General features: G+C 49.4%; 1 protein-coding gene across 1 annotated transcript in view; it reads left to right on the plus strand.

Moving 5' to 3' along the window:
- The first annotated feature begins 801 nt into the window (after positions 1-801).
- abhd8a (abhydrolase domain containing 8a) overlaps positions 802-14,635 on the plus strand; it is a 36,306-nt gene continuing 22,472 nt past the window's right edge. The window contains exon 1 of the mRNA XM_086004439.1: positions 802-1,077. Coding sequence (XP_085860565.1) covers positions 1,073-1,077 — 5 coding nt within the window. The 5' untranslated portion in view covers positions 802-1,072. The remainder of the gene's footprint in view (positions 1,078-14,635) is intronic.

Here is a 14,635-nt window from a genome sequence, read left to right on the forward strand (position 1 = left end):
GCGTGCGGATATTGGGGTGAGGACAGGCGGTGGGTGACTGACTGGCATGGTCGAACACCCTACGGACATTCAATATCTAGGCTCACACCTCAAGAACAGCCACTTAGGCAAGGTGCTGTTGGATGCCCGGCACTAATGGAACCATAGAATGATACAGCACAGACGGAGGCCATTCGGCCCATCGTGCCTGTGCCAGCTCTTTGACGTAGCTCTCCAATTAGTCCCACCCCCACCCCTGCTCTTTCCTCAGAGCCCTGCAAATGTTTCCTTTTCAAGTATAGTTGAGTCCCTTTTTGAATTCCCTTTTGAAAGTTACTGTTGAATCTGCTTCCACCACTGTTTCAGGCAGCGCGTTCCAGATCACAACAACTCGTTGCTGCAATCTTTTTTCCTCATGTAGCCTCTGGTTCTTTTGCCAACAAGCTTCAATCTGTGCCCTCTGGTCCCCGACCCTTCTGCCAGTGGAAACAGTTTCTCCTTATTTACTCCAGCGTGATTTTGAACACCTCTATACCACCGGAGTACCCAGCTTTCTGGGGCTGAGGAGAGGAGGTCAGGTAGGGGAGAGACATGCAGCTGCCGGAGCAAGTCAGTACAATTGACGCATTTTCAGCAGCGACCCGGCCATAACTCGCCTTGTGGAGGCAGGGCTGGCTGGCTGGCTGGTATTAGTGTGATTGACAAGAGGATCGCTCAGGGTTCGGTGCATTTATTGGCTCTCCGAGATGCCAATCAGGGCAGGGAGGTGGGGGTGCAGTAGCTCAAGTGCTGATTGGTCTCTTTCTCTGTGCGGCGATCAAGGACAAACGGAGACATCCTGCAAATGACCTGCAGATCAGCTGTTCAGCGAAGCAGGACACAGAGAGATACAGTATCCCCAGCAATTTATACCTGTAGCAAACATTGCAATCCCGAGTGACACTATGTAAATCAGCAAGCACAGGGAAACATACTGAGTCCATAGCTGCAGATTCCTGCTTGCGTTGCAGTATTTCAATGAATTAATTTATTTAATGAAAATACGTGCAGTTGTAATTTTTTTTGAAGAGCATCCGGAGTTTGCTTTTAATGAATGAGGTAAGGGGGAATTTTCATATTTTACATTTTTAGCCCAGTTTTGTTCATTGAACGTATTTCTCAAATAGGCAATCGATTCGCTGCGTTGCCCCAGCCTCGATATCCACCTGCATTTATTGATAGATTTCACTGCATTTATCTCTGCAATTCACCCGAGAGCGCAAAATTTCAATGCATTTTTAATTTGCACATTTAAAAATAAATCGCATTCTGGAATTCGAGAGCTGTATATATGTATTTCACCTAAACGCAGTTCATGGTCGGTTTGCATCTTCCTGCATCTTCTGATGTTGTTGCAGTTTTCATTAATATAATAAACAAGATTTGTGCATTTATTGTAGTTTTACACTTTTTTTTTCTGTGGGTTTTTTTTGTACTGCAACGTCGGTCTCTCTGGCGATAGGAATAAAACGCTATCCTGAGTAAATCTCCTGGGGTTAGGCAGATACCTGCAATTAAAAAAAACTGGAACAGAAATAATTGCAATTGAACCGACCGAGGTTTATATTTAAAGAAAGGCCGTTCGAGTCGGCGGATTAAACATCCCAAACCAGGATAATGATTTGATTTTTCCAGGTATAACCCAACTGGGGGGAATGTGCATTGCGAGTCCCATCGCTGAAATTGACAGGGCGAAAGGTAATCCCACAATATTCACATGCAGCCATGTTCAAGGAATCTGTGCACTCACAAGTCCCAAATCTGTTCTATTCTAGAATGCAGTTCGAAAATAGAGTTGCAATTGGAAAGAAAATCCCGACATTTGACTATTAACTTCACTGGCTGTTATATAAAACCATTTTGGAGTAAATTGGGCACAGTCAGCAATCAAACCAGTTCTGAATGACATTTAACCACAGCGCAAAACTGACCTACTTTGGCATTCAATTGGCTGCCTCCACCAGTGAGGCGACCAGAAGGGGCCATGTGGCAAATAGAAAAAGGTCACACTGGTGCAACAGGGAGCGCACTTCTGAGGTTGGGACTGAGGCACACGATGGGACAGTGCAGAGGGAGCTTTACTCTGTATCTAACCCGTGCTGTACCTGCCCTGGGAGTGTTTGATGGGACAGTGTAGAGGGAGCTTTACTCTGTATCTAACCCGTGCTGTACCTGTCCTGGGAGTGTTTGATGGGACAGTGTAGAGGGAGCTTTACTCTGTATCTAACCCGTGCTGTACCTGCCCCGGGAGTGTTTGATGGGACAGTGGAGAGGGAGCTTTACTCTGTATCTAACCCGGGCTGTACCTGCCCTGGGAGTGTTTGATGGGACAGTGTAGAGGGAGCTTTACTCTGTATCTAACCCGTGCTGTACCTGCCCTGGGAGTGTTTGATGGGACAGTGTAGAGGGAGCTTTACTCTGTATCTAACCCGTGCTGTACCTGCCCTGAGAGTGTTTGATGGCACAGTGTAGAGGGAGCTTTACTCTGTATCTAACCCGTGCTGTACCTGCCCTGGGAGTGTTTGATGGGACAGTGTAGAGGGAGCTTTACTCTGTATCTAACTGTGCTGTACCTGCCCTGAGAGTGTTTGATGGGACAGTGTAGAGGGAGCTTTACTCTGTATCTAACCCGTGCTGTACCTGCCCTGGGAGTGTTTGATGGGACAGTGTAGAGGGAGCTTTACTCTGTATCTAACACGTGCTGTTCCTGCCCTGGGAGTGTTTGATGGGACAGTGTAGAGGGAGCTTTACTCTGTATCTAACCCGTGCTGTACCTGTCCTGGGAGTGTTTGATGGGACAGTGTAGAGGGAGCTTTACTCTGTATCTAACCCGTGCTGTACCTGCCCCGGGAGTGTTTGATGGGACAGTGGAGAGGGAGCTATACTCTGTATCTAACCCGTGCTGTACCTGCCCTGGGAGTGTTTGATGGGACAGTGTAGAGGGAGCTTTACTCTGTATCTAACCCGGGCTGTACCTGCCCTGGGAGTGTTTGATGGGACAGTGTAGAGGGAGCTTTACTCTGTATCTAACCCGTGCTGTACCTGCCCTGGGAGTGTTTGATGGGACAGTGTAGAGGGAGCTTTACTCTGTATCTAACCCGTGCTGTACCTGCCCTGAGAGTGTTTGATGGCACAGTGTAGAGGGAGCTTTACTCTGTATCTAACCCGTGCTGTACCTGCCCTGGGAGTGTTTGATGGGACAGTGTAGAGGGAGCTTTACTCTGTATCTAACTGTGCTGTACCTGCCCTGAGAGTGTTTGATGGGACAGTGTAGAGGGAGCTTTACTCTGTATCTAACCCGTGCTGTACCTGCCCTGGGAGTGTTTGATGGGACAGTGTAGAGGGAGCTTTACTCTGTATCTAACACGTGCTGTTCCTGCCCTGGGAGTGTTTGATGGGACAGTGCAGAGGGAGCTTTACTCTGTATCTAACCCGTGCTGTTCCTGCCATGGGAGTGATGATGGGACAGTGTAGAGGGAGCTTTACTCTGTATCTAACCCGTGCTGTTCCTGCCCTGGGAGTGTTTGATGGGACAGTGCAGAGGGAGCTTTACTCTGTATCTAACCCGTGCTGTACCTGCCCTGGGAGTGTTTGATGGGACAGTGTAGAGGGAGCTTTATCTGTATCTAACCCATGCTGTACCTGCCCAGGGAGTGTTTGATGGGGCAGTGTAGAGGGAGCTTTACTCTGTATTTAACCCGTGCTGTACCTGCCCTGGGAGTGTTTGGTGGGACAGTGTAGAGGTAGCTTTACTCTGTATCTAACCTGTGCTGTACCTGCCCTGGGAGTGTTTGATGGGACAGTGCAGAGGGAGCTTTGCTCTGTATCTAACCCGTGCTGTACCTGCCCTGGGAGTGTTTGATGGGGCAGTGTAGAGGGAGCTTTACTCTGTATCTAACCCATGCTGTACCTGCCCTGGGAGTGTTTGATGGAGCAGTGTAGAGGGAGCTTTACTCTGTATCTAACCCATGCTGTACCTGCCCGGGAGTGTTTGATGGGACAGTGTAGAGGGAGCTTTACTCTGTATCTAACCCGTGCTGTACCTGCCCCGGGAGTGTTTGATGGGACAGTGTAGAGGGAGTTTTACTCTGTATCTAACCCATGCTGTACCTGCCCTGGGAGTGTTTGATGGGACAGTGCAGAGGGATCTTTGCTCTGCATCTAACCCGTGCTGTACCTGCCCTGGGAGTGTTTGATGGGACAGTGTAGACTGAGCTTTACTCTGTATCTAACCCATGCTGTACCAGCCCTGGGAGTGTTTGATGGGGCAGTGTAGAGGGAGCTTTACTCTGTATCTAACCCATGCTGTACCTGCCCTGGGAGTGTTTGATGGGACAGTGTAGAGGGAGCTTTACTCTGTAATTAAACCGTCCTGTACCTGCCCTGGGAGTGTTTGATGGGGCAGTGCAGAGGGAGTTTTACTCTGTATCTAACCCGTGCTGTACCTGCCCTGGGAGTGTTTGATGGGACAGTGCTGAGGGAGCTTTGCTGTGTATCTAACCCATGCTGTACCTGCCCTGGGAGTGTTTGATGGGACAGTGTAGAGGGAGCTTTACTCTGTATCTTCCCCGTGCTGTACCTGCCCTGGGAGTGTTTGATGGGACAGTGTAGAGGGAGCTTTACTCTGTATCTAACCCGTGCTGTACCTGCCCTGGGAGTGTTTGATGGGGCAGTATAGAGGGAGCTTTACTCTGTATCTAACCCGTGCTGTACCTGCCCTGGGAGTGTTTGATGGCACAGTGTAGAGGGAGCTTTATTCTGTATCTAACCCGTGCTGTACCTGCCCTGGGAGTGTTTGATGGGACAGTGTAGAGGGAGCTTTACTCTGCATCTAACCCGTGCTGTACCTGCCCTGGGAGTGTTTGATGGGACAGTGCAGAGGGAGCTTTGCTCTGTATCAAACCCGTGCTGCACCTGCCCTGGGAGTGTTTGATGGGACAGTGCAGAGGGATCTTTGCTCTGTATCTAACCCGTGCTGTACCTGCCCTGGGAGCGTTTGATGGGACAGTGTAGACTGAGCTTTACTCTGTATCTAACCCGTGCTGTACCTGCCCTAGGAGTGTTTGATGGGACAGTGTAGAGGGAGCTTTACTCTGTATCTAACCCATGCTGTACCTGCCCTAGGAGTGTTTGATGGGACAGTGTAGAGGGAGCTTTACTCTGTCTCTTACCCGTGCTGTACCTGCCCTGGGAGTGTTTGATGGGACAGTGTAGAGGGAGCTTTACTCTGTATCTTCCCCGTGCTGTACCTGCCCTGGGAGTGTTTGATGGGACAGTGTAGAGGGAGCTTTACTCTGTATCTAACCTGTGCTATATCTGCCCTAGGAGTATTTGATGGGACAGTTTAGAGGGAGCTTTACTCTGTATCTAACCCATGCTGTACCTGCCCTAGGAGTGTTTGATGGTACAGTGTAGAGGGAGCTTTACTCTGTATCTAACCCCGTGCTGTCCCTGCCCTGGTAGTGTCTGATGGGACAGTTTAGAGGGAGCTTTACTCTGTATCTAACCCGTGCTGTATCTGCCCTGGGAGTGTTTGATGGGACAGTGTAAAGTGTACTTTACTCTGTATCTAACCCGTGCTGTACCTGCCCTGGGAGTGATTGATGGGACAATGTAGAGGGAGCTTTACTCTGTATCTAACCCGTACTGTTCCTGCCCTGGGAGTGTTTGATGGGACAATGTAGAGGGAGCTTTACTCTGTATCTAACCCGTGCTGTTCCTGCCCTGGGAGTGTTTGATGGGACAGTGTAGAGGGAGATTTACTCTGTATCTAACCCGTGCTGTACCTTACAGGTGTACCTATTGAATTGCCATCGATATATCATGTGTTACGATTGTTCATGAAATGTACATATGTCAGGTTGATTACTGATTGATGTGTTTTGAATATTCTCTCTTCATGGGGACTTTATACATTTACATTAATCTTGCACATGTGAGGGAAGGTAGGTTCTGTTTAGATTGTGCAGATACATCGATCAGTTTTGGCTCTGTGTTTGAATAGCTAATTGACACAGAAGATAGATGGCAAGGAGCCTTATGGTTGCAATGGTCCCATGGTTGATTGAAGCCCGTGCTAAGTTTGCTCTTTCTCCTGGGGCTACAGGTAGGACACTTGCCTCAGCGCCCTCGGGGTTACGGAGGGGACGCCTCAGTCAAAGTCCCTCCTGCTAATAGTTAGCCAATGGACCCCACCACCCAACCCCTCCCCCCACCCGCCCTCCCCCCCGCTCGAAGGTGCATACGTGTAGATGTTGGGTGAGGACAGGATTGGCTCAGCAGTGATGCCTCCACAGCCAAATAGCCTACCAGCCACTCACTGCCAGGCTCACACAGGACGAATGGTTGTTTGAGAGAGATGCTGGAGACCTGTTTGCATCTGTGGGACATGCCCAAGAAAGAGTGTTCACAGGTGGAGGTGGAGGTGGGGGTGGGGGCATGGGGGGTTGGGAGAGGAAATTGATAAAAGTACAAATAGGTAATTGCCTGAAGACCTGTGGAAATGTTGCCCCAGGATTATAATATCTGGCCTTGGGCGTAAGACCATCTTTGGCGAGAGCTTAGATAACGGCCAGAACCCGGCCAGACAGCAAGAGAGAAGATGGGATCGTCTGAGATGCAAAGGTTGGAAGACACAAAGCTTGAAAAGTTGCCATAGAAACATAGAAGATAGGAGCAGGATTAAGCCATTCGGCCCCTCGAGCCTGCTCCACCATTTAATGAGATCATGGCTGATCATCCAAATTCAGTACCCTGTCCCTGCCTTCTCCCCATATCCCTTGATCCCTTTAGCCTTAAGAAATATATCTAACTCCTTCTTGAATATATTTAATAAGTTGGCCTCAACTGCCCTCTGTGGCAGAGAATTCCACAGGTTCACCACTCTCTGGGTGAATAAATTCCTCCTCATTTCTGTCCTAAATGGCTTACCCCTTATCCTTAGACTATGACCCCTGGTTCTGGACTCCCCAGCCATCAGAAACATCCTTCCTGCATCTAGTCTGTCCAGGCCTGACAGAATTTTATAGGTTTCGATGAGATCCCCTCTCAATCTTCTGAACTCCAGTGAGTATAAGCCCAATCGACACAATCTCTCCTCATACGTCATTCCTGCCATCCCAGGTATCAGCCTGGTGAATCTTCAATGCACTCCTTCCATGGCAAGAACGTCCTTCCTCAGATAAGGCGACCAAAACTGCACACAATACTCAAGGTGCGGTCTCACCAAGGCCCTGTACAACTGCAGCAAGACATCCTTGTTCCTGTACTCGAACCCTCTTGCTACGAAGGCCAACATACCATTTGCCTTCTTAACCGCCTGCTGCACCTGCATGCTTACCTTCAGCGACTGGTGCACAAGAACACCCAGGTCTCTTTGCACTTCCCCTTCTCCCAATCTATTGCCATTCAAAAAATAATCTGCCTTCCTGTTTTGCCACCAAAGTGGATAACCTCACATTTATCCACATTATAGTGCATTTGCCATGTTTCTGCCCAATCACCCAACCTGTCCAAATCGTACTGGAGTTTCACGACATCCTCCTCACAGCATACTGTCCTAAATGGCTTACCCCTTATCCTTAGACTGTGACCCCTGGTTCTGGACTCCCCCACCATCGGGATCATCCTTCCTGCATCTAGTCTGTCTAGTCCTGTTAGAATTTTATAAGTTTCAATGAGATCCCCTCTCATTCTTCTAAACTCTAGCGAATATAAGCCTAATCGACCCAATCTCTCCTCATATATCATTCCTGCCATCCCAGGTATCAGCCTGGTGAATCTTCGCTGAACTCCCTCCGTGGCAAGAAATCCTTCCTCAGATAAGGCGACCAAAACTGCACACAATACTCAAGGTGTGGTCTCACCAAGGCCCTGTACAACTGCAGCAAGACATCCTTGTTCCTGTACTCAAATCCTCTCGCTACGAAGGCCAACATACCATTTGCCTTCTTAACCACCTGCTGCACCTGCATGCTTACCTTCAACGACTGGTGCACAAGAACACCCAGGTCTCGTTGCACTTCCCCTTTTCCCAATCTATTGCCGTTCAGATAATAATCTGCCTTCCTGTTTTTGCCACCAAAGTGGATAACCTCGCATTTATCCACATTTGCCCAATCACCCAACCTGTCCAAATCATCCAGTATGTGAGTGCACCGCAAGACATTTAAAACCGTTAGTTTTAATGGAGGCTAACCGTAGGCCTCAAATTAGCAGCGATGGGGAGCCGTTAGATCAGACTTAAGAGCCCTATGTTTCTCTAGTCAATCCCAACTGTCTGTTTCAGTGTGTGTTACTTACACATTGCACAGCCTGCAATCTTGTTAGAAGCAGCATATGGATCTTTATATTTGAGATTAATTTTCTGTTCATCAAGACAAGGCATGCTTACCGTGGCTACAGCGTGTACCATCTACAAGAGGCACTGCAGCAACTCACCAAGGCTTCTTCGGCAGCACCTCCCAAACCCGCAGCCTTCACCACCTCGAAGGACAAGGGCAGCAGGCGCATGGGAACACCACCACCTCCAAGTTCTCCTCCAAGTCACACAAACCATCCTGACTTGGAAATATCTCGGCTGTTCCTTCATCGTCGCTGAGTCAAAATCCTGGAACTCCCTCCCTAACGGCACTGTGGGAGTACCTTCACCACACGGACTGCAGCGGTTCAAGAAGGCGGCTCACCACCACCTTCTCGAGGGCAACTAGGGATGGGCAATAAATGCTGGGCCTTGCCAGCGACGCCCACATCCCAAAGAATGATAAAAGAAAATGTTTGTGCTGGGGACTAAAACACTTTCCATATGAGATACCCAAGTGTCAGCATCAAGCGCTCCCGGATCAGGTGCAGAACATTCAGTCGCAAAGTAAAATTCGTCTCCGCAGTGTCCCATCAAGCACTCCCAGGTCAGGTAGGAGATGTACAGCAAAGCACCATCTGCGCTGACCCTTCATGCACTCCCAGGTGAGGTTAGATGCAGAGTAAAACTCCCTCTAGCCCTGCTCCAACAACTTGCCCCAACTGCAGAAGAGCGCCCCCACTGCACAAGTGTAACAGCTTTCCATTTCTCACCCTGTGGCCTTTGAGTGAGGTTGAATTGGCAGTACTGTACTTAGATTGAAAATGGTCAAGCTAATTTAATAGAAACATAGAAACATAGGAGCAGGACTCGGCCATTCGGCCCTTCGAGCCTGCTCCGCCATTCAATACGATCATGGCTGATCCTTTATCTCAATACCATATTCCCGCTCTCTCCCCATACCCCTTGATGCCTTTTGTGTCTAGAAATCTATCTATCTCCTTCTTAAATATATTCAATGACTTGGCCTCCACAGCCTTCTGTGGTAGAGAATTCCACAGGTTCACCACCCTCTGAGTGAAGAAATTTCACCTCATCTCAGTCCTAAATGTCCTACCCCGTATCCTGAGACTGTGACCCCCTCGTTCTAGAGCCCCCCCCCCAGCCAGGGGAAACATCCTCCCTGCATCCAGTCTGTCTAGCCCTGTCAGAATTTTGTATGTTTCAATTTCATTTAGATCCTTAACGCGACCAGGCCGAGGAAGCTTTTATCCCCATCATTCTTGGCCGAATTTGCACTTGGGTCCCAGTGATGGAAGGTCAGTGTTTGAAGTATCAAGTCATAGAATCTTACGACAGAGAAGGAGGAAATTTGGCCCATCGTGCTTGAAAGAGCTATCCAATTAGTCCCCCTGCGTCCCTCTTTCCCCAGAGCCCAAACACCGGAGGTTTTTTGCAGCGACTGCCACATTCCATGCCGAGATGTGGCACGTTGCCATATCCCCTCTCGGGAGCCTGTGTCTTATCGCCGGATGTTACTGTCATCCTGCAGGGCAAAAACGCACTCAGCCGGATCCTGAATGAAACCTTTGGTCTTTGTGCATGTCTCCAGGCAACAGGATGACTGGATTTCTTTCCCCAGCGCTAACCGACCTCTTGAAGGCTCTTGGAGGGAAATGTCAGGTCACCATGGTAACAGGTATGTGGAAGGAGTGACGTACAAACCAACCCATTTACGTTGGATTCCACAGCTGTTGGAACTTATCGTCCGTCACTTTTCACATGCCCGGTTTTAAAGATTAAGAGAACGGTGCTGGGCTAGTAATCCAGAGGCCTGGACTAATGATTCTGTGAGATATGTAGTTCAAATCCCACCATGGGGGAATTTAAATTCAGTTAATTCAATCTGGAATAAAAAGCTAGTATCAGTTATGGTGATCATGTAACTACCGGATTGTCATAAAACCCATCTGGTTCACTGATGTCCTTTAGGGAAGGAAATCTGCCCTCCTGACCCGGTCTGGGCCTATATGTGACTCCAGACCCACAGCAATGTGGCTGACTCTTAACCACCCTCTGAAGTGGCCTAACAAGCTGGCCTTACCAGCGATGCCTACGTCCCATGAATTAGAAAAAGATGCAACCATTCAACCACAGGGGCATCACAGCCGTCCCCAAACCTCTTTTTTTTATTCGTTCTTGGGATGTGGGCGTCGCTGGCAAGGCCAGCATTTATTGCTCATCCCTAGTTGCCCTCGAGAAGGTGGTGGTGAGCCACCTTCTTGAACCGCTGCAGTCCGTGTGGTGATGGTTCTCCCACAGTGCTGTTAGGGAGGGAGTGCCAGGATTTTGACCCAGCGACGATGAAGGAACAACAATACATTTCCAAGTCAGGATGGTGTGTGACTTGGAGGGATATTTGCGGGTGGTGGTGTTCCCATGCGCCCGCTGCCCTTGTCCTTCTAGGCGGTAGAGGTCGCGGGTTTGGGAGGTGCTGCCGAAGAAGCCTTGGCGAGTTGCTGCAGTGCATCTTGTAGATGGTACACACTGCAGCCACCACGGTGCGCCGGTGGTGGAGGGAGTGAATGTTTAAGGTGGTGGATGGGGTGCCAATCAAGCGGGCTGCTTTGTCCTGTCTTCTCTCGTGACATGCACGCAGACACATGTCACTGCGTGGCAATCAGGAGTGGGAACCTGGCTGATATTTTTCCCCTCTCCCTAGCCCAGGGTACTCTGGGCAATTGTGGTGCCCCAATGCCATCCAGGCTGAGATTGCACAGTATTTACAGCACAGAAACAGGCCATTCGGCCCGACTGCTCCGTGCCGGTGTTTATGCTCCACACGAGCCTCCTCCCACCCTTCTTCATCTCACCCTATCAGCATATCCTTCTATTCCTTTCACCCTCGTGTGCTTATCTAGCTTTCCCTTAAATGCATCTACACTATTCGTCTCAACCACTCCCTGTGGTAGCGAGTTCCACATTCTCACCACTTCCTGAGTAAAGAAGTTTCTCCTGAATTCCCCATTGGATTTGACTATCTTATATTGATGACCTCTAGTTCTGGTCTCCCTCCACAAGTGGAAACATCTTCTTGCCATGGAAGGAGTTCAGCGAAGATTCACCAGGCTGATACCTGGGATGGCAGGAATGACGTATGAGGAGAGATTGGACGATTGGGCTTGTACTCACTGGAGTTTAGAAGAATGAGAGGGGATCTCATTGAAACTTATAAAATTCTGACAGGACTGGACAGACTAGATGCAGGAAGAATGTTCCCGATGGTCGGGGAGTCCAGAACCAGGGGTCACAGTCTAAGGATAAGGGGTAAGCCATTTAGGACTGAGATGAGGAGGAATTTCTTCACCCAGAGAGTGGTGAACCTGTGGAATTCTCTACCACAGAAGGCAGTTGAGGCCAATTCATTAAATATATTCAAGAAGGAGTTGGATATATTTCTTAAGGCTAAAGGGTTCAAGGGATATGGGGAGAAAGCAGGGATAGGGTACTGAATTTGGATGATCAGCCATGATCGTATTGAATGGCAGAACAGGCTCGAGGGGCCGAATGGCCTGCTCCTGCTCCTATCTTCTATGTTTCTATGTTTCTCTATATCTACCCTATTGAACCCCTTCATAATTTTGAAGACCTCTATTTAGGTCACCCCTCAGAGAAAAGAGCCCCAACCTGGTCAATCTTTTGGCTAAGTCCGCACAGTGACCTGAGATCTGTGATCTCCTGGACCAGTTTTGATCACCTAGATGGGTCGGAGAGAAATTTCCCTGATTTTATTCCCCCCCCAAATTGGCCTGGGTTTTTCAATCTGTTTTTTTGCCTCTCCCAGGAGATCACCTGGTTTCGGGTGGGGTGGGGTGGGGAGTGTATATATTGCGATGCACAAAATATCGCAGTTGTGCGGGACGGGCTAGATGGACCAGAGGGTCTTTACCTGTCCGCCATGGATCGTATGTTTGTATAAAACCACTTCAGAAGACATAGGGGGAAAATTCAGTATCGCCCCGTTTGGGGCCCCATTATCGGCCGTGCGCAAAGTTTAGCGCCTGGCGCTAATTATCGCCTCCGACAGCAAACTTGGCTTTTATCGCCCCTGGAGGTGATTGGAGCGCTAAATCAGGTGCTTCACACCTGTCTTAAGGCACAAAGGCCGAGGAGCGAGGCGCTACCTCAGAGCGCTGGCGAAGCAAGGAAGGGCAAATCAAAATAAACCTGCAAAGTGCTGCTCAGTACCCAAAACTCCTTCACACAGCGTTGAATCTCTCCAGAAGTCTCTCTCTCTCTCTCTCAGACTGCGTGGTGCAAAAATGTCACCGACAAAAAAAGGCAGGAAGCGGTCGCCTTTAAATAGCGCTCCCCCAGTCCCTTTCTGATAGCATAACGCTCCCCTCAACCTGTCGTTGCTAGCGGCAGGCGGTAAGGCAGGGGGCGCCACTCAATATCCGGTCCGGGGCGCTACCGGGGCGTGGGGCGCTCGACTGATGTCACGATCTGCCGGCGCAGGAGATCGTGGTGGTAGTGTTTAGCGCCGCCGCAAAACGTCTAGTTAATTTCGCGAGCGGCGCAAACATCGCCGCGCCTGGACGCTAGTTGCTTTGCGCCCTCTTAAGACGCTAACGGGAGGCGCAAACAACTGAATTTTTCCCCCATTGAGTCAACCGGGTAGTGTGGGTTTGGAATCACATGTTGGCCAGACCGGGTAGACTGACCAGGATCTGCTCTGAAGGATATTAGTGACACTGTTGGGTGTTTCCGACAATCCAACAGTTTTCATGGTCACTTTTTTCTGCTGCCAGGCCACAAATCAAAGAAAGAAAGAATTGGCATTTATCTAACACCTTTCATGGCTTCAGGATGTCCAAACGCGCTTCACAGTCAATTAATTACTTTTGCAGTGTAGTCACTGTTGTAAGCTAAGTGTCAGCTACCTTTGATGACAGAGGGTTGTGGGATCAAGTCCCACTCCAGGGACTTCAGCACAAAATCTAGGCCGACACTCCCAGTGCAGTGCTGAGGGAGTGCCGCACTGTCGGAGGTGCCGTCTTTCAGATGAGACGTTAAACTGAGGCCCCGTCTGCCCTCTCAGGCGGACGTAAAAGATGCCACAGCATCAAAAGAGCAAGGGGAGTTCTCCCCGGTGTCCCGGGGCCAATATTTATCCCTCAATCAACATCACTAAAACAGATGATCTGGTCATTTATCGCATTGCTGATTGTGGGGGCTTGCTGTGCGCAAATTGGCTGCCGTGTTTCCTACATTACAACAGTGACTGCACTTCAAAAAGTACTTCATTGGCTGTAAAGCGCTTTGGGACGTCCTGAGGTCATGAAAGGCGCTATAGAAACCCGAGTTCTTTCTCTCTTTCTCCCTCATCAGTATGTCTCAGCTACTCACTGGATTAGCCTGGTGAGCTACTGTGGGACGTCGTGGATGTAATACATTAAAATAATTCCACCGCCAAGCTTCAGATCTGATATTGCAAGGCCGGACTCACTGTTGGCTCATTACAGAGTGAAATTGGCAGAGTCTGGGAGTTGGTCTTCCGTCCCTCCAGCTGGCCCTCTTGTAGGCCTGTGAGGGGAGGGTGGAGAAATTATTACATTTATTTTTAAGAAACCCTCTCCTGATGGATCACTGGGTATTTCCCCCCTGCCTGTGCGGTACGATCCACACAAAGAAGGCCAGGGTTCGATTCTCGGCCATTGCCCGTTTTTGCTGATCTCCGCTGGGGCTGGTGATGGCAGCATTGCCCGGCTCGAACCGGGTGGAACGCTCAGGTTCAATGTTCCTGATTGCAATGCCGTGACCCCTTCGCTGGAAATGTCCTTGGCATGGCTAAGGCCGGGATTGGTTTGCGACGCCCTCAGTGGTCAAATAGTCTGGCACCACTCACGGTCCAGGCTCGGGCTCGAAGAATGGCCTTGGACTTGAAATAAAAAGAGAAAATGCTGGAAAACGCTCAGCAGGTCAGGCAGCATCTGTGGAGAGAGAAACAGAGTCAATGTTTCAGGTCTGGGACCTTTTATCAGAAGTGGAAAGTTTTAGAGATGCAACAGATTTTAAGCAAGAGCAGGGAGAGGGGGGAGGGGAGGAAAGAACAAAAGGGAATGTCTGTGATCGGGTGGAAGGCAGGAGAGATTAAATGACAAAAGAGATGATGGTGCGAGGCAAAAGGAGATGGTAATGGGACAAGTTAAGAAACAAAAGATGGGTCTAGAGGAGGTGTAAATGGCGACAGCAGAACCATTACCAGCAACTGCTGTCCGAAAAAATGGGAGCGGCGGTTATGATCTGAAATTGTTG

The sequence above is a fragment of the Somniosus microcephalus genome, chromosome 13, assembly GCF_052327205.1.
Source record: "Somniosus microcephalus isolate GS21.2 chromosome 13, FLI_Smic_1.0, whole genome shotgun sequence".
Lineage (NCBI taxonomy): Eukaryota > Metazoa > Chordata > Chondrichthyes > Squaliformes > Somniosidae > Somniosus > Somniosus microcephalus.